This window comes from Eptesicus fuscus, chromosome 9 (assembly GCF_027574615.1).
Source record: "Eptesicus fuscus isolate TK198812 chromosome 9, DD_ASM_mEF_20220401, whole genome shotgun sequence".
NCBI lineage: Eukaryota > Metazoa > Chordata > Mammalia > Chiroptera > Vespertilionidae > Eptesicus > Eptesicus fuscus.
This window is the reverse complement of record NC_072481.1, coordinates 9,338,159-9,357,395: the sequence shown is the minus strand read 5'-3', so window position 1 is coordinate 9,357,395 and position 19,237 is coordinate 9,338,159. Positions and strand designations below refer to the sequence as shown.

Sequence of the window (19,237 nt, the reverse complement as noted above, 5' to 3'; positions counted from 1 at the left end):
GTCAAATCTCTTCTGTTTGTGAATTGGTGTGAGGGTTGTCGTGTACTTGTGTTTGTGTGTCTGTATGTTCGTGTGTCTCAGGGTTTTCCTATCTGATTCCCTGCGAGTCCCCTCTCTGTGAGCATGTGTCTGAGGGCTGAGGCGTCTCTATCTCTGCGCCTGCGTTGGAGGCGGCTCAGACTACAAGTCCCAGCAGCCCCTGCGGCGCGACGGACGACGTTCGACCGCAGTGGGTGGGGCGGGGCTTGGCGACGCTCAGAACCGGACTGCGGCACCTTCCCTGGCGCCGACAGCTGCTAGCGCCCGGGCCGCCCGCAGCACTCCCACCCTCCGCCTCGCGCCCCCGCCGCGGGGCATCGCGACGCCCAGGCCCAGGCCACGGGCCACAGCGCCGGGGCCGGCGATGAGCGCGAGGAACCAGCATGAGCGCAGGTGAGTGCGCGGCACAGGCCACCCAGGAACCGGGCGCTGTCCCCGGGCTGCCCGTCGTCACAGTTGTCAGGGGGCGACATCCCACCATGGCGTCGCTAACCAGGGGTGCGATCTCCGGGGCGTCCTCCCGCCCATCCCCTCCCCCGTCGCGGATAGTCAGCCCTGGGGCCCTTCCCAGGGAGGCCAGGAGCCTGGGGATGGCGCCGCGCTGAGTCGTCCCCTCCCGCCTTCCTGCAGCCCCGGGACAGGAAGCTCCCGGTGGCGGTGGGGGCCGTGGCGGGGCGCAGGGAAGTGCCCCCGCTCCCACTGGCCTCGCTCCCGCGAGTGCGACGGCTCTCCAGGTGCGGGGAGAGGCATGGAGGCCGCAGCATCCGGGGCCTCTGAGCAGTTTTCCTCATGGCTGCAATAATGGGGTGTCCTGAGGCACAAAAGGCCACTCCCATCCCCTGCCTCGGCCCCCGGAGGAAGCTTATCAACATCCAGGTCCAGGGACCACACCTTCCACGTTACCATCACAGGCTTCCCAGGCCCATCGTTTCTAGAGTCTAATTTAAATCCCACCTGTTGAGAATGGGGGCCAATCGACCTTTCATATCCAGGAGGTTCTTTCCGCCATGTGAATCACTCAGACCCCAGACGTCAGCAAAGGGCCCACCAGGGCTTGAGCATCCTCTCTGCAGCTGCAGGCCCCTCCTCCAGGTCTCTTCTTCCCCAGCTGTCCCCGCAGTGCCCACCCCCAAAGTCTAGAATGCACCCAGGGTGAGGGAGGGGAGAGGCTGAGGAAAGATGGCCCCTGGACTCCCGGTCCAGGGATTGGGGTGCTACTGGCAGGTTGTCCCTCACCCCCCTAGTCTGGCCGAGGAGAGGAGTCGCTGGCCACAGGGGAACCACACAGAGGAGGATGCAGCGCTGGCCCTGGGCTGCTGCGAGATCCCCAGCAGGAAGCCGGGCTTCCGGAGGAAACCAGTTGCCCAGTTAGCTTTGACTCCAGCCCCTCTGTTCTGCCCCTAGCATTGCCCCGGAGCTGTGGAGGCAGGCCACGCCCAGCTGTGTGGCTTTGGACATGTTAATCAACCTGTTTGTGCCTCATTTTAAATGGGGATCCTAATCCATGCTTTTCACCACGGGGTGGCTGTGACGAATGTGCTTATTTAGACCCATTCGTTTCCAGCGTCTCCCCTTCCAAGCTGTATGACCCTGAACAAGGAACTTCGAAGCTTTGTTCCTCAGTTTCTTCAGCTGTAAAATGGGGATAATTGTCTCTCCCTCAGAGGGTATGCATGAAGGTCAATTGCTTTTATTCAGAAGAGCAATACAGTCCTCAGGAAAGTATTCTTGTCCCACACAGCCTGCATGTGACTGCTCTGAGCTGGTGGGACGGAGAGATCAGACCCTTCCCTGCCCTTCCTGTGACATCCCGGGGGAGACTGAGAGGTTGAGTAGGTAAATAGGCACCTCAGAGCGTGTGTGTCCTATTGGAGAGAGTGCCCTGGGCTTGACCTTGGCAGGAGACTGGATCTCCACAGATGTAACTTCCTCCTTCCAGCTCCTCTGCCTTTCTTCTTCCCTCGGTTGACTGGAAGAGCATCCACGGGAGAAGACAATGCCGGGTGTGTGGTGCATCCGGGGGGAGTGAGCACGTGAGGGTGGCACAAGACCGTCACTGGCAGGACCTTCAAGGGGGGCTCACTGGCCGCCGATCAGTTATTCTCATCAGTGATGTTTCTCTCTCTCCCTCTCCCTTCCTCTCTGAAATCAATAAAGATATATTTACACACACACACACACACACACACACACGAAGGGGCTCACACCTCTGCACCTCACAGCGGACTGACCTGAGGCAGGAGGTGGCCATAGTGTCACCTAGCACCGTCACGTCCATGCCCGTGCAGTGAGATGTGCAGGCATTTATTCCGTCCTCCACTGAGTGCCTCCTGAGCCCCAGCCGCGTGCAGGCACTCGGGGCAGGATGGCCGATGACACCCGGGCAAGCCTGACGCCGTTGGTGGATCCGGGTGAAGTGGGCAGAGAGGCCCTTTCCAGCTGTGAGACGAGTCCGTGAGCTGTCCCTCCAGGGTCTTAAGGCACCGGGAGCAGCTGTTGGGTGCGTGTGGGAACAGTGGCACAGCTGTGAGTGCTCAGGCCGGGTGACAGGAGAGTGGAGGAAAGCCTGGGAAATGGGTCAGAGCAGAGCCACACCTCCCTGGAGGGGAGCCAGCAGCCACTGACCTGGCATGTGCAAGCCCAGGCTTCCGGAACCCCAGAAACCCTGGGTGGCTCCCACTTCCTCCTGTGCCAGCTGCTTCGGGGTTAGGATCCTAGACTTGGGGAGTGGAAGCCCCGAGAGGCTGAGGCACTTGTCTTGCAAAAAAAAACACGGCTTGCTCGTAAGAGAGCCAGGAGCACAATTACTGTGGAGAGGGTGACGGTGATGGAGAGGCCCTGCTCAAGAGCATGGACCCTAGATCCGAACCCCACCACTCCCAGGCTGTGTAGCCTTTGGGCCACATACTACACCTCTCTGGGCCTCAGTTTCCTACTTTGTAAAATAGGGATAAAGTGAGTACCTGCTTCGTGGGAATAAGTAAATTACAGATGTAAAGCCCTTGGAGCAGGGCCTGGGCTGTGTCAGCCCCTTAAACATGGGGTGCCCTTCCCCTTACAGCACAGAATCCCCCAGAGAACAGCTGAAAGGCAGGAGAAGCTACCCACCCTCCCCCTCGGAGAGCTGGCCTCCAGGGCTGGGGGGACGAGCACAAAAGACAGAAAGGCCTCCAGGAGCCACTGGGACTGCGGCCTTTTGCAGTGGGGCAGGCAGAGGGCTGTGGCTTGTTGGTGGCAAGCACCTGAGAACCCAGCGTTGCCAGACAGACGGTGTCATTGTCCTGCAGGTCCGAGCCTCGGCCCCCCACCCAGGAGCCAGCCTGAGTTTCCCCCGGGCTACACCGGAGAGCAGAGGGCCGCAGCTGTTTGTCTGAGGGCCGGGGAAGGAGGGAAATGAAGCCTCAAGGAGCCTCACTCACAAGCTGGACCTGGCCAGGCCTAGAGATTGAGGAGACCCAGCGGGGGTCTCTGTGAGCCCCAGGGAAGAAGAGTCCCTGGCCTCCGGCCCCTCTAGCCTTGAATAGACTCCTGGCCAGAGCCCTGATGGTGGAGGGCTACAGGCGTGTGTGTGTGTGTGTGTGTGTGTGTGTGTGTGTGTGATCTTCCGGATGGTGGAGGGCTATAGGCGTGTGTGTGTGTGTGTGTGTGTGTGTGTGTGTGTGTGATCTTCCAGATGGTGGAGGGCTATAGGCATGTGTGTGTGTGAGTGTGATCTTCCGGATGGTGGAGGGCTACAGGCGTGTGTGTGTGTGTGCGTGTGTGTGTGTGTGTGTGTGTGTGTGTGTGTGATCTTCCAGATGGTGGAGGGCTATAGGCATATGTGTGTGTGTGTGTGTGTGAGTGTGATCTTCCGGATGGTGGAGGGCTACAGGCGTGTGTGTGTGTGTGTGTGTGTGTGTGTGTGTGTGTGTGTGATTTTCCGGATGGTGGAGGGCTATAGGCGTGTGTGTGTGTGTGTGATCTTCCTGGAGCTGGTGGCTTCCATCTGTCTTCTGAGTCACTTGAGTGGACAGAGGAGTGATTGGCGGAAGGTGGGGCTTGGGCTAATTTGGTTTCTGAGTCATCTCTGTGAGAGCCGCTTCAGGAGGTGCAGGTCATATGCCTGTTCTCTGAAAGTGCCCACATAGACCCCAAAAGCACAGGATCTGGACCCTTGAGTTCCTGGCTCCACCATTTGGGGGGGCAGGAGAGGGGAGGGGTCTCTGAGCCTCAGCGTCCTCATTTGCATAATGGGGAAAAGGAGTCCCCTCATCGTGTTGCTGGGTTAAATGAGTTAATTTGAGTAGAGGCTTAGAGCAGCTCTTGTCACCTGGGAAGTGCTTGATGGGTGTTGGCTGCTCTTATTATGGTTATTACCGTAGTAATTATTATCCCCAACACAGAGCAAGGAGATGTGGGGGGCTGGGATAGGAGACAGACGGCCTGGTCTGATGGGACACGTGGCCCCAACCCTCAGGGTGTTCCCAGGCGGTAAAGCAGAGGGATTAAAACCCACCCTGGGGTCTGCCTACCTGGGCTTGTGTGATCTCGGGCAAGTTACCCAGCCTCTCTGAGCCCCATTTTCTTCTGTAAAAGGGGACAGTCATTGCGCTTACACGGCAGGGTTATTGCGTTAACTGTAAAAGGAGCCAGGAGAGAGCTGGCACACAGGGCCAGGGAAGGGGACTGGTAGGGTGGCTGTGGAAGCCCAGGTTTGGGGACAGCAGCTGAGAGGCTGTGATATTGTGACAGTGGCAGGTGCCTGGGACACTGGTCCTGGGGGCTTGCTCAGCTCACCCCTCCTCCGGCCCACCCCAGTGGCTGGGTCCCTCCTCCCCACTCCCATTCCACTTTTGGGGTGAGGCTGCCCTCAAAGGCGGGCTGACATTTTATCAGTCCAAACGGGACTTCTCGGCATCTCCTCGCTGCCAGGCCTGAGCTGCGCTTGAACAAGGATAAGCAACCGATCCTGCCTTCAGGGTGGGGGCCAGATGGGAAAGTGGGACACAGCGCTCCCCGGAGGCTGACAGCAGCGTGTATGAGCGCTGTGGAAGCTCAGGGTGCTCCCCGGGCCGCGTCCCCCAATGCTGGGCCCAACCCCAGTCAGAAGTCACCGGACACACAGTAAACAAGACTCTGTGCCTGAGAACCAACAGAGCGGCCGGATGACAGGCCCAGGAAGACGAGCTATTGTCCCTATCGCACCAGCTTATAAAACGACGCTGCTTGTTCTGTTTAAAGAAATAAGAGGAAGAGGAGCCCCTCCCCCAAATGACCCTTGTCTTTCTGTCCACAGACAGCAGCCTTCTGGTAGGCAGCACGGCCGCCAGTTATGGGACCCTGACGATAGAGCCATCTCTCGATCCCCTCAGCTCCTCAGCTTCATCCGTGGTATGTGGGCCAGAGGGGGCAGGTGGGACTAGAGGTGGGACTAGCACCGGGCCGCCCAGACCCCTGGCTCCCTCCTCCAACCCTCACCCCGCCCCCACTGGCCTTCTCTCCCCTGCGCCCACAGAGGCTCAGCGGCTACTGCGGGAGTCCATGGAGGGTTATAGGCTATCACGTCGTGGTCTGGATGATGGCAGGGATCCCTTTGCTGCTCTTCCGGTGGAAGCCGGCATGGGGGGTGTGGCTGCGATGCCAGCCGTGCAACCTGGCCCGCGCCGAAACACTCGTCATCGAAATAAGAGACAAAGAGGTGAGAGGCCAAGCAGGGCAGCTAGAGCTGGAGGAAGGTGGTGTTGCATCAGGTTCATCCCAGCCTGGCCACTAATTTTCCATGGGACCGTGCGCAGACTGTTCCCTCTGGACCTCAGCTTTCCCATCTGAGCAGTGGGCAGAAGGGGCAGGTTGGGTGGTTCCTGAGGAGGTCATCTGTATTCTTGATCCCTGCCTCCTCCAGCAGGGGCTGCCTGGCTGTGGCGGGGAACCTAGAGGGAGGGGGTCTCTTCCAGGACTGAGTCCACTCCTCTGTGTTCCAGGATAGTTCGTGGCAGCTCTGCACTGTCCAGGTGCAGACTGAGCCCATCAGCGAGGGCAGGTAAGGCATCCCATCCCCCCTTCCCAGAAGCCCCTGTTCCCTGGCCCCCCACCCACAAAGGCTCTGGCACCCTCTCATCCCAGGGACAGAGGGTGGCTCTGGGGGGATGGGGAGGTGGTGGGTTAGCCCACAGAGCTCTACAGTACCCCCCACACCCTCCCCAGCCTGGAGCTGCCCCCACAGACCCAGGCGGAGGATGGGCGGAGCCAGGCTGCTGTGGGGGCGGTACCGGAGGAAGCATGGAAGGACACTGCCCGGCTCCACGGGAGTGAAGAGGCAGTGAGCGGACAGGTGGGTTCCGGACAAGTCCTTGCCCCGCTCCCGGCTTTACTCTCAGACTCTGTATTGTGCGTGCGTGTGTGTGTGTGTGTGTGTGTGTGTGTGTGTGTGTGTGTGTGTCTCTGTGCGCGCGGGTACACTCCATGTTCTCCAGGCACCTTTGGTTTTGTTGTCCCAAACGTCCGGGATGCTGACTGACCACCTTACACTCCTCTCTTGTCGCTCTGCTGTGACACTGGTCCCTGCCCCCACCCACTTGAGCGCTGCTCCGGGGCTGCCTGAAGCCCAGCCTCCTCTCTCCCCCAGCAGCGGCTGCTGCGGTACTACCTCTTCCGGGGCCAGCGCTACGTCTGGATGGAGACCCAGCAGGCCTTCTGCCAAGTCAGGTAGGGCCGTGGCTCCCACCGCCTCCCACAGGGTGCTGCATTGGGCCAAGGAAGAGGCCTGGCCTGGGTCCCTCCCAGCTCTGTGCCTTGGCCTCCTGAAATCATGGGCACGTCCCTGGGCCTGTGGGGTCTCTGTAAACAGGGCATGAAGAGAATCCCGCCTCCCGGGCTATTTCGAGGGTGAAGCTCATAAGTGTCGTATAAAGCTCGGCCCAGCCTCTGGACTCACACCATCTGTTTGGGGTCTGGTCCCTACTAAGCGCTTTATAAATGTGAGCTTACAATACATCAGAGTCGAGCCCCAAGAAGCAGACCCTGAGTTCGGGATTCAAGTGCAGAGTTTGCCTGGATGGTGATCCGAAGAAACACTGGGAAGTGAGGTGGCATGGGCAGGCTGCCAGGGGAATGGTTATCGTGGCACCTGGAGCCCAGTCCACTCGGGGATCTCTGAGCCCATGTAGAGCACACACCCGGGGTGTCCTCACCACAGAGTGAGGCGGCTGGGGTACCTGCCCATCACCTCCCTACCACTGTTGGTTGCGGGCAGAGCGAGCCCCTGAGGCTGGGAGAGCCCTTAGGTGTCTGCACTAAGCTTCTGCATCGCGCAGAGGTAAACGCCAAGGGCATGTGGGGGTGGCACCAACAGCCTCTGCTACATACGAAGAGCAGCAAAGATCGCCAATAGGTTTGTCGCTTAGTTAAGTGCCAGGCACTGTCCAAGCACTTGGCAGGCTTACCTCATGTAACCCGCCCGCAGCCCTCTGAGGTTGGTGCTGTCACCGTTCCCATGTTGCAGATGAGGAAACTGAGGCACAGAGAGGTTAAGTGACTTTCCTAAGGCATCGTTGCTCTTGTCACTATTGAACACTGTCATCTCTCATTGTTCTTTTTCCTGGCTGAGAGGGTTTGGGGCCAATCAGAGGAACCAAAGGAGAGGGTTAAGCCCAGGGTTAGTGAGGGACCTGCTTTCCCTGGGAGCTTAGTGTGGCAGAAGTGGGCCAAAGAGGCCAGGGGTGCAGAGCGCAGGCCCCGTCACCTACGCAATGCCCCTCCCCCGTTCCCAGCCTGCTGGACCACGGCCGCACCTGTGACGACATCCACCACGCCCGCTCCGGCCTCGGCCTCCAGGACCAAACCGCGAGGTGTGTGCTGCCCTGGACCAGAGTGCCAGTGCCCTGAGAGCTGGGGCGCCTCGCCCCACCCTGCCTGTTGCCTTCTTCCAGTCACCTGCCTTCTCTGACTCCCCAGCTGTAAAATGGGGAGCTCTCACCCCAACTCCAAGAGGGTCCAGCTGCCACAGCCCCTTTCGTCTGATGGCTTTGCCCCTTCTCTTACAGGAAGGCCATCTACGGCCCCAATGTGATCAGTGTACCAGTCAAGTCCTATCTGCAGCTGCTGGTGGACGAGGTAGGCTGTCCCAGGGCTGTGTCCCACCCTAGCCTGGACTGGCTGTGTCACCTTGGCCGGGGTTTTGCCTTCTCTGGGCCAGACCAGTTGAGCTGTCCCCTTCTCCACCGTAGAGTCAGCTCAGGGTGAGGCATGGGAGGTTCTGGCCCAGACTGGGGACTGGAAGCCAAGGTGAACCCACACAGCGGGAGCCTGTCCGTGCACCACCCTCATTCTCCCACAGCCCCGTGAGCAGGGACTAGGAGTGGGGACACTGCTCACATATAAGGAACACGAGCTTCAGCGCGGGGATGTGGCAGGGCCAAGGGCACACAGGGACAAGGGAAGCCAGTGACCCTAATGCTTCGGAGTGCTGTTACCCTCCCAGCGCTCTGAGCCAGGGACAGACGCCTGTGCAGGGCAGAGGTTCATGGAGTCTGGTCTGATGTGAACCCTAGTCAGCCACTTGGGAACTCTGTGGGCAAGTGATTTAGGCCTCCTCTGCCTCGGTTTCCTCAGCTGTAAAGCAGAGCTGATGGCAGCATCTGCCCGGCAGAATTGTCATCACACGTGTGACCCTTAGACGAAGTGCTTCTCGGGCCCGGCATGCGAATGCCCACGTCCTGTGCAGAGCGAGGAAGAAGCTGGGGCTGGAGGGACGCCTGATGGGACTGACCAGGGCTTGGCTGTGGTCCTGTGACTGCTGCAGGGCACTCTACTCCCGGTGGCTGGGCTGCCCTGGGAACCGAGGGCCTGACACTGCCTCCTGCCCCCCCAGGCACTGAACCCCTACTATGGGTTCCAGGCCTTCAGCATCGGGCTGTGGCTGGCCGACCACTACTACTGGTACGCCCTGTGCATCTTCCTCATCTCCTCCGTCTCCATCTGCCTCTCGCTGTACAAAACCAGAAAGGTGGGCGATGTGAGGTGGGTGGGGCGGGGCGGGAGAGGTGGGTCCCCAAGGGGGGCTCCACCCATCCACTCCCTGCTTGTCCCCCTGATTACAGCAAAGCCAGACCCTGAGGGACATGGTCAAACTGTCCGTGCGAGTGTGCGTGTGCCGGCCTGGGGGAGGTGAGAGTGGGGAAGGGAGGGAGGGGGGGGAGGTGGCTGGGCCTCCCCTTCCCTGCTCCGGGTCATGCTGAGGCTTCTGCTTGCCTGCAGAGGAGGAATGGGTTGACTCCAGCCAGCTGGTGCCCGGAGACTGCCTGGTGCTGCCGGAGGAGGGTGGGCTGATGCCCTGTGACGCTGCGCTGGTGGCCGGCGAGTGCGTGGCCAACGAGAGCTCTCTGACAGGTCAGCCACCCGCTGGCCCGCCGGCTCCTGCATTTCCCTCCCTCACCCGCCCCTCAGCCTTGCAGCAGGACTTCTGGTTTGATTTTCTTTTCCTCTTGCTCTCAGCCAACAACCTGGCTTCAGCATTGCTCATTCCGCACCCCTCGGGCCCTCAGTAAGAGATCTCTACTCTGCCAGGCGGCAGGCTCGGGGCCCTGCAGTGGTTAAGCCCCCTCGTGTCAATACCTTCATTGGTTTGAATGATAAAAATAGTACAGCTTGGCTCTGACCGGTTTGACTCAGTGCCTAGAGCGTCGGCCTGAGGACTGAGGGGTCCCAGGTTCGATTCTGGTCAAGGGCATGTACCTTTGTTGTGGGGGGCGTGCAGGAGGCAACTGATCGATGTTTCTCTCCCATCGATGTTTCTAACTCTCTATCCCTCTCCCTTCCTCTCTGTAAAAAAATCAATAAAATATATTTAAAAAAATATATATAGTACAGCTTGTTATAAAAGAATTCCAACGGAAGGAGGCGATCTCCCCCAGCCTCTGCCCCTGCTACACGCACACTCCTGACTCCCCCGAGAGAGGGTTCCTGGTAACTGACTGTTTGCACTCACCCTTCCGGGACTGTCTCGCTGTGTCTTCATGTCGTTGCCCTTCTGCCCTCAGTGTCCCTCTCTGTAAAATGGGGGCAGTGGCTTTTCACACGTGGTTATGAGAGTTACATGAGGCCTGGGGCTGATGAAACAATTCCCCACATAACTCTGGGTCTTGTGGGCGGGGGTGGGGGGGTGCACAGAGGCCGTCATGGGCCTCACACCACATCCCTGCAGGGGAGAGCGTTCCAGTGCTGAAGACGGCCCTGCCCGAGGGGCCAGTGCCCTATGGCCCGGAGACCCACCGGCGACACACCCTCTTCTGCGGGACCCTCGTCCTGCAGGCCCGGGCCTTCGTAGGACCCCACGTCCTGGCCGTGGTGACCCGAACAGGTAGGAGTCAGGGAAGCAGGGAGGGTGCTGGGCCCAGCACCTGAAGAGAGGCCTGTCCGTGCGCCACCCTCTTCATTCAGGGGACAGGGGGCAGGGAGGGCCCCATCTCTGCCGCTGCCCTGCTTGGGTTGGCTGGAGTGGGAGGGATGTGGCGAGCAGGAAAGAGCCCGCCTCCTAGGAAGGGAGCAGTGCTGTGCAGGAGCCCCCACCCATGGTTTCCGTTACCTGCAGTCAGCCATGGCCTGAAAATACTAAGTGGAAAGTTCCAGAAATGAACAATTGTTTGGTTTTAAATTGCACGCTGTTGAGTAGCATGATAAAATCTCACGCAATCCCACTCTGTCCCACCGGGGCCGTAAGCTTCCCTTTGCCCAGCATATTCATGCCTTGTACTCTGCCCGCCAGTAGTCACTTCGCCGACTCGGTTGTCAGATCAGGTGTCGAGGTGTCACAGTGCTTGTGTTCAGGAAACCCTTATTTTCTTAGTAATGACCCCAAAGTACAAGAGTAGTGATGCTGGTAATTCAGACATGACAGAGAGAAGCGTGAAGCGCGTGAAAAGGTGAGTACCTACAGGAGGAAACAGTATAATAGGGTGCGTTACCATCCACGGTTTCAGGCACCCACTGGGGGTCTTGGAATACATCCCTTTCAGATAAGGGGGGACTACAACAATTTCAGCAGGTTCTTGCCACCTGGGAACGAGACCCAGTGTCACCGGGTCAGACTTACCAATTGAGTTTTTATAAACTCCACAAGGGCTGGACAAGGCCTGTGGGCTGTCCTGTGTGACCTCAAACTGGGTAACTTTTAACCCTGGAGCATTATGTCTTACAACACCAGCGCTGCGGGTGGGATGGGTAGGGATTGAGGAAACCCATCTTGGCCTTCAGCATCCCCTGCCTCAGTTTCCTCATCTTCTCACAGGGTTCTGCACGGCTAAAGGGGGGCTGGTGAGCTCCATCTTACATCCCCGGCCCATCAACTTCAAGTTCTACAAACACAGCATGAAGTTTGTGGCTGCCCTGTCTGTCCTGGGTGAGTGTACCCTGTGCCCCACTCTGCCGTGGTCCCCAAGGCCCCAGCCTAAATCCCGCTGAGTCCCTCCCTTGCTGTCTCCCCAGCTCTCCTCGGCACCATCTATAGCATCTTCATCCTCCACCGAAACCGGGTAAGCCTGGGGGGCTGGCTGGGTGGGGGCTGCCAGGAGGAGTCCAGGGCCCTTGGCATTCACGGTGCTCCCTGCCAGGTGCCTGTGAACGAGATTGTGATCCGGGCTCTGGACCTGGTGACGGTGGTGGTGCCGCCCGCCCTGCCGGCCGCCATGACTGTGTGCACGCTCTACGCCCAGAGCCGGCTGCGGAGCCAGGGCATCTTCTGCATCCACCCACTGCGCATCAACCTGGGGGGCAAGCTCCGGCTGGTGTGCTTCGACAAGGTGGGGGCTGGCGTGGGGCGGGGCACAGATAGGCATCACAGCCAGGCCTCCCCACCTGCATTCTTCACTCGGCGGCGTTGGCCGAGGGCCTGCTGGAGGCCAGGCTCTGTCCTGGGGTGGAAGCACAAATGTCTGAAATCATTAATTCATTTGTTTGAGAGCCACCGAGGGCCTACTGTGCGCTCAGGACTACTGGGCACCCATCAGTGACCCGCAGAGATGGACATGGGTATGGGTGTGTGTGTGTGTGTGTGTGTGCGTGCGTGCGTGTGTGCGTGTGTGCCTGTGTGCCTGCTCCCCTCACAGCAAGTGAGCCAGGGAGCACAGAGAGCCACCGGTGTGATGGGTTTTAGGAAGGAAGTGAATGGGGTACATGATGGGTGGCACATGGGGGTCACTCTCTTAGGGCAGTCAAAGAGCAGGTCCCTGGGTGACCTCAGTGAGGGGTGAACCACACAGGTGTGGCAGGACAGGGGTGGGGTGTAGGGGCAGTTGGGAAGGAACCAGTGTGGCTCCTTGGAGGAATAGGCCATGTGCTTGGGGCCCAAGGACCAGTGGGGAGATGCTGTTCTGGGGGCAGGGGGGCCATGGAGAGTTTTGAGTGGAAAGGGTGGTGCATGATCAGATTCTCAGAGTCCCCAGGCTAGACAGGTAACTGCTGGAAGTGTAGGAAATGCAGGCATTCATTCATTCATTCATTCATTCAACAATTACATTGACCAGACCTTCTCCCTAGTACTGCAGTGAGCAATTGATGGGGTAGCAAAGAGGCGGTGGGTGGGAGCCCAAAGCCAGGACACCTGACCCAACCGTAGGGTTAAGGAAGACTTCCTGGAGGAAATGATGCCGATGAAACAGCAGGGGCTGGGGAGGGCCGATCGGCATAAGGATCCAAACGTGCAAAGGCCCAGAGACGAGAAAGGACCTCTTCTGGCTCCAGCTCTGGCTCCTGGGCTCCCATGGGACCCACCTGGCCTGGGGTGTGGGCGCCCAACCCATCAGGGCACAGCTCATCCCAGGCCTCACCACCGGGCTGCCCCCTTGCCCCCTGCAGACAGGCACCCTCACTGAGGATGGCTTGGATGTGATGGGTGTGGTGCCCCTGCAAGGGCAGGCCTTCCTGCCACTGGTCCCAGAGCCCCGCCGCCTGCCCATGGGGCCCCTGCTCCGAGCACTGGCCACCTGCCACGGCCTCAGCCGGCTCCAGGACACCCCAGTGGGCGACCCTCTGGACCTCAAGATGGTGGAATCTACTGGCTGGGTGAGGAGGCCAAACAGGGTGGCTGGGCCCTAGGTAAGCCCACCTGGTCTTCATTCTAGGACTTCCAGGGTGGTCTGTTGTGCCACCATCAGTAGTAACTGGCCAAGGCCACGTGCTCAGCACCTACTACGTGCCAGCACGCTGCTGTGCATCTCGTTCACGTACTCCTCCCTGTGGCCCTAGGAAGGAAGCCTAAAGCCTGCTTCACCAGGAGGAAGCTGAGGCTGAGGGAGATTTGCAATAGCTTGTCTAAGGTCACCCAGCAGCTTTTAAGTGGCAAAGCCGGAGTTTGAACTTGGGTCCACCTGACCCCAAAGCCCACATTCTTCGGTTCTGTTCAGTCTCACACTAAGGAAGTCTTTCATAAGTCTGACTGAATCTCTCCTGCTGCCTCTCTCCATGGGCCAAGGACCGGCTGCCCCAGGCCCTCTGATGCCAACCTCTCTGCCTGCCTCCCAGGTCCTGGAGGAGGGGCCGCCTGCAGACTCGGCATTTGGGTCCCAGGTGTTAGCAGTGATGAGACCTCCAGTTCAGGAGCCCCAAATGCAGGGCATGGTGAGCTGAGGGTGGCCCGTGGGGTGGGAGGGGAGGGCTCCACAGGCCAGCCCCTCAGCTGCCCCTCCAACCCTGCAGGAGGAGCCCCCGGTGCCCGTCAGCGTCCTCGGCCGCTTTCCCTTCTCGTCATCCCTGCAGCGCATGAACGTGGTGGTGGTGTGGCCAGGGGCCGCTCAGCCGGAGGCCTACGTCAAGGGCTCCCCTGAGCTGGTGGCAGGCCTCTGCGACCCCAAGACAGGTGAAGGGGCCACTGGTCGGCCTTGGCACAGAATGGGGTGGGCGCCCAGCCTCTGTCCCTGCATCCCCCTTCTTGTCCCAGTGACTTCGGCCTCTGCCCGGCAGTGCCCGACAACTTCGCCCAGATGCTGCAGAGCTACACGGCCACTGGCTACCGCGTCGTGGCCCTCGCCGGCAAGCCGCTGCCCGTCCCACCCAGCCTGGAGGCAGCTCAGCAACTGACCAGGTGGACCCTGAAACCAAGCCTCAGGCGTGGGCAAAGGGAGGCCTGGTGCAAGCAGAGCCCAGAGCTGGGGGAGGGCCTCGTTCACTGTGTGACCTCTGACCCCCACCTGCAGGGACACTGTGGAGCAGGAGCTGAGTCTCCTGGGGCTGTTGGTCCTGAGGAATCTGCTGAAGCCACAGACCACATCAGTCATCCAGGCTCTGCGGAGAACCTGCATCCGCACGGTCATGGTGACAGGTACCGCGGGGCCTGGTTAGGAGGATGCCCCTCCTGGGCAGACAGAAGATACCTAGTGGCACTTCCTGGGGCACATGTCAGGGATCTTTATACAGTATCTCTCCCACCTGGTCATTGTCACCCCATCTGACATGAGGAAGGTGAGGCTCAGAGGGAGTAGTGACTTCCAGAGGGCCCAGGGGTGGTGTGGGACAGCCTGGCTCCACCCCCACGGCTCACCTGCTGGGTGGCCTCTCCAAGGTCTAGTTTCCACCTCTGAGAAATGGGGGAAATTACAAAGGTTGTGACAGTTTCATGGAACAAAGCAAGATTCTAGCCAGGTGGCATGGAGGAGCCCAGTAGGTCTGATTCCTCCTGTCCCCCCTCACCTCCCACACACGCTCTTTCCAGCAGGTCCCACAGCTCTAGGTAGTATGTGTGGAACTCGCACCCAGGCCCCAGTTTCTAAGACCTTTGATGCCTCATTTTATAGACGAGAAAACCGAGGTTCACGAACATTGATAACCTGTCCAGCCTCAGTGTTCCCATCCGTGAGTGGCAGGGTGAGTGAGGGTGGCCCCTGGCAAGCAGCTGGACCCTGACCTTGCCCATGCCCTCCAGGGGACAACCTGCAGACAGCAGTCACTGTGGCCCAGAGCTGCGGCATGGTGGGCCCCCAGGAGCGACTGGTCATCGTCCACGCCACTGCCCCTGAGCGGGGCCAGCCTGCCTCCCTCGAGCTCCTGCCCGTGGAGTCCCCTGAGGCTGTGAACGGGGCCAAGGTGAGGTTGGCCCAGAGTTCCTGCCACATGCCCAGCTGGTGATCGCACTCCGTGTCACCTGATCCGCCCCAGCAATCGGGGTGGGCAGGGGGAGCTGAGCTGAGCTTCCTGGGCCCCTAGGATCCTGAGCAGGTCGCAAGCTACACCGCGGAGCCAGACCCCCGATCCAGCCACCTGGCCCTCAGCGGGTCCACCTTTGCTGTGCTTAAGAAGCACTTCCCCAGGCTACTGCCCAAGGTAGGGCTCTCCTCCCTCCCTCCCCCCCCTCCCCCCCCCCCTGCCAGCCTCCCTGGCCACCCCCACCTCCCGCTGCTCTGCTCCTTCCTCTTGGCTCCCCCACCCCCATCCTGTGGCTGCCTTACCCGTGCCCCCCGCCCACACTTGTGCTTCCAGGTCCTGGTTCAGGGCACCATCTTTGCCCGTATGGCTCCTGAGCAGAAGACAGAGCTGGTGTGTGAGCTGCAGAAGCTTCAGTGAGTGCCCATGGGGGAGGGGGAGGGGGAGGGGGCGGGAAGGGGGCACATGCTGGTCCAGGAGTCCCTGCCTCCCACCTCAGGGGTCAGAGAGAACCCATGCAGGCTCCTGAGGCTATCATCATGCCAAAGTAGTCATTGCACCCATTTACTGAGCACCTACTATGCACCAGGCACCATGCAGGCAGTAGGGACCCAGCCATCCCCGTGTTCTCCCAGCTAGCCCGGGAGGCACCTCACAGGCTCAGAGCCAGCTCGTGTATTCAGGCCAAGCCTGCCCACCCCTCTGTACCAGGTACTGTGTGGGCATGTGCGGGGACGGCGCCAATGACTGTGGGGCCCTGAAGGCAGCAGACGTGGGCATCTCACTCTCCCAGGCCGAAGCCTCGGTGGTCTCGCCCTTCACCTCGAGCATGGCCAGCATTGAGTGTGTGCCCATGGTCATCAGGTGAGGCGAGCAGGGGCCCGTGGGCGAGGGCTGGCCCATCAGCCAGCCCAGGCGCCCTGATGCCCATACCCTGCTCCCCAGGGAAGGCCGCTGTTCCCTCGACACATCCTTCAGCGTCTTCAAGTACATGGCCCTGTACAGCCTGACCCAGTTCATCTCCGTGCTGATCCTCTACACGGTGGGCATCTGCAGAGCGCCCTCCCACAGCCGTGCCTGGGAGCAGGCCCCGTGCCAGGCCCCGGGAGAGGGACACTCGGGGGAATGGTTGGGAGCCCAGCCGGTTCTGCAATAGAGGGTGTGGCTCCTGAGCCTGTGGCCGGGCTGGTATGCGAGGGTGAAAGCACAGCCGGCGGGCCCTCAGAAACTGGGGAGTGGTGCTGCCCTCCTGGAGCTCCCCGTCCGCAAGGGACACTGAGGCAGAGCCCAGGCCGGGGAAGGAGGTGGAGGCAGGCGTGGGACAGAGCCAAGGCCCCGGCCCTTTCTCATGTTTCCCCATCGGGCGGCTCGGCCCCGCTCTGAGCACATGCCACGCCCCCGTGGAAGCCATGCTACAGCAGGTCCTTAGTGTCTGGGGTCCGTCCCGTGTCCACCTGAAGCCCGGGGCTTTCTGTGGGCAGGAGCCGTGCCCTCCCCTAACCCAGTGCTGCACGAGGCAGAGCCCAAGTCCCCCGAGGCCAGGGCTTCCCTGTGAGTAGGGGAACCTGCCCATCAGTTGAGGCCTCGCAACGGCAGCAGAGATGGGAGAGGGGCTCCCTAAGGGCAGGGCTGGGGCCTCCCCTGTGGGACTAGCGGCTGCCTTTCCTTCTGCCCTTCCTCCCCCCACAGATCAACACCAACCTGGGTGACGTGCAGTTCTTGGCCATCGACCTGGTCATCACCACCACGGTGGCCGTGCTCATGAGCCGCACGGGGCCCGCGCTGGTGCTGGGGCGGGCGCGGCCGCCGGGGGCACTGCTCAGCGTGCCCGTGCTGAGCAGCCTGCTGCTGCAGGTGGCCCTGGTGGCCGGCGTGCAGCTGGGGGGCTACTTCCTGGCCGTGGCCCAGCCCTGGTAAGGAGGGAGCCCGTCCCCAAATCCCACCCTCCGTGTCCTCTGCACGCTCATCCCCTGACCCCTGGTCCCCATACCCTCAGGTTTGTGCCTCTGAACAAGACCGTGCCCGCGCCAGACAACCTGCCCAACTACGAGAACACGGTGGTCTTCTCTGTGTCCAGCTTCCAGTACCTCATCCTGGCTGCGGCCGTGTCCAAGGGGGCGCCCTTTCGCCGGCCGCTGTACACCAACGGTGCGGGCGGGGCGGGGCGGGCACAGGGAGGGGAGGAGCTGTGGGGGCTGGTGCCTATGGGGTGGTCCCCCGGGTTTGTGTGTGTGGGTTCCCTGGCCTGACAGACTCCCCTAACCCCAGTGCCCTTCCTGGTGGCCCTGGCGCTCTTGGGCTCCATCCTGGTGGGCCTCCTCCTGGTCCCCGGCCTCCTGCAGGGGCCACTGGCACTGAGGGACATCACCGACACCTGCTTCAAGCTGCTGCTGCTGGGCCTGGTCGCCTTCAACTTCGTGGGGGCCTTCATGCTGGAGGTGGGGTCCCAGGGACTGGGGGGGGGGGGCGCGGGGACCCACATGGCCACCCCCTGCACTGTCCCTGTTCTCTCTCTTTGCAGAGTGCGCTGGACCACTGCCTCCCAGGCTGCCTACGGTGGCTGCGGCCCAAACGGGCCTCCAAGAAGCGGTTCAAGCAGCTGGAGCGGGAGCTGGCGGAGCAGCCCTGGCCGCCGCCCACCCGGCCTGGGAGGTAGTGCGCCCCGTCCGGCCCACTGGACTCTGATCCCCTGCCTCTGAGCCACCGACGGCCCCATCTACAGACACCACGACCACTACTGCAGCCCCGAGGTGGGCGGTTGTCACACTCCTGCCCCGAGTCTGCCCAGCCAGCCTCCCTGCCCCCACCTGGAGAAATGCTAACTGTGTCCTCCTCTGCAAACACCCCCCGTAGAGACAGCAGCCTCCAGCCCCATCAGCCGCTGTCAGTGTAGCAAATAAAGTCATTATTTTATTGGCTCGGCAGTGCTGTTTCCTACCTGGTACCTGAGCCAGGTGCCCAGCTGGCAGCCCCTGCCACGTGTCTGCTGCTGGTGCCCCTGATTTTTCAGACCACAGTAGACCCCTCTCTGGGCCTCCGTCTGTAGCAATATTTCTGGGTGCAGCTGTGCCTGGTGCTGGTAGGCCTATAGCATTGTCAGGTCCCCATGTTGCAGGCACAGAAACAGGCTTAGAGGTCACACAAGTCAGAGGTGGGGCCAGATGGCTGTGACTCCAGGATCCACTCTTAACCTGCCCACCTTCTGTGGGGGCAGAAAGACAAAGGACTTGCCTCAGGCAAGTGCCAGTGGCTAGGCGGCATGTAACGGGGCAGCTCCCTTCCCCCCCCCCACCCCCCCCCGCTTCCTGGGATGGGTTTGTGGTCCAGTTCCTCCCCCAGGTGAAATTCCAGGCTCTGAGCCCAAAGCTCCCCACCAAAACCCTGTGTCCTGTCCTCCAGGGAAGGGTAGGTGCTTCTGACCGCACCCCACCGGCCGGACAGTGGCCAAGCCCTACTCTGGGGATGGAACTCAGTGGTCGGCCCATCTGGGCTGGGCAGGGGGGAACAGGAAGCAAAGGCTGACCCCTGCCCTCCAAAAGCCCTGCCAACCCCATTACTGGAAGCCCTGGCATCATCCCCAGCCCTGCCCCAGCAGGAGCTCCGTAAATGTTGAGTCAAACAGGAGAAGGGATGGTGGGTGTGAAAAGGTTACGGAATATCAGGCACATCCACAGCGGCAGTGGGCACTGAGTCATCAGCCGGCAACTGTCCAGTGGCGTTTGCTGTTCAAGGGGAGGTCAGAGGACACACTGAGGGGCCTGGGTGTGCATGCCCCCTCCACCCTCAGCCAGTTCATGCATTTAGTGGGCAGTCATGTGCCAGGCACAGTGGTGAACACAACCCAGCCTGCCAGTGTGCAGCGTGTAACGTGTGAGATGATTAGGAAAGGAGCAAATCTGCCCGGCCAGCGTGGCTCAGTGGCTGAGCATTAACCTGTGAACAGGAGGTCACGGTTCGATTCGGTCAAGGGCACATGCCTGGTTGCGGGCTCCGTCCCCAGTGGGGAGGGCGGGCAGGAGGCAGCCAATCAATGATTCTCATCATGGATGTTTCTATCTCTCCCTCTCCCTTCCTCTCTGAATCAATAAAA

The 19,237-nt window shown here is 60.8% G+C and overlaps 1 protein-coding gene across 4 annotated transcripts; it reads left to right on the top strand.

Annotated features, from left to right (window-relative positions):
• The first annotated feature begins 249 nt into the window (after positions 1–249).
• Positions 250–18,064, top strand: ATP13A2 (ATPase cation transporting 13A2). Of its 4 annotated transcripts, none has more exons than XM_054720821.1 (29): positions 250–432; positions 5,315–5,409; positions 5,534–5,716; positions 6,000–6,058; positions 6,223–6,349; positions 6,644–6,723; positions 7,788–7,865; positions 8,061–8,130; positions 8,888–9,022; positions 9,117–9,183; positions 9,274–9,405; positions 10,220–10,375; positions 11,303–11,413; positions 11,500–11,546; positions 11,625–11,813; positions 12,868–13,074; positions 13,534–13,629; positions 13,708–13,867; positions 13,972–14,092; positions 14,205–14,329; positions 14,930–15,090; positions 15,211–15,327; positions 15,484–15,563; positions 15,859–16,011; positions 16,093–16,189; positions 16,837–17,060; positions 17,144–17,295; positions 17,490–17,585; positions 17,669–18,064. In XM_054720821.1, the coding sequence occupies exons 1-29, from the start codon at positions 423–425 to the stop codon at positions 17,830–17,832; spliced, it is 3,492 nt and encodes a 1,163-aa protein (XP_054576796.1). In that variant the 5' UTR covers positions 250–422; the 3' UTR covers positions 17,833–18,064. The 4 variants fall into 4 exon arrangements, with proteins under 4 accessions (XP_054576796.1, XP_028011317.2, XP_028011320.2 ...); XM_028155516.2 differs by having other exon boundaries at positions 17,416–17,585; XM_028155519.2 differs by lacking the exon at positions 12,868–13,074 and having other exon boundaries at positions 17,416–17,585.
• Positions 18,065–19,237: the final 1,173 nt, after the last annotated feature.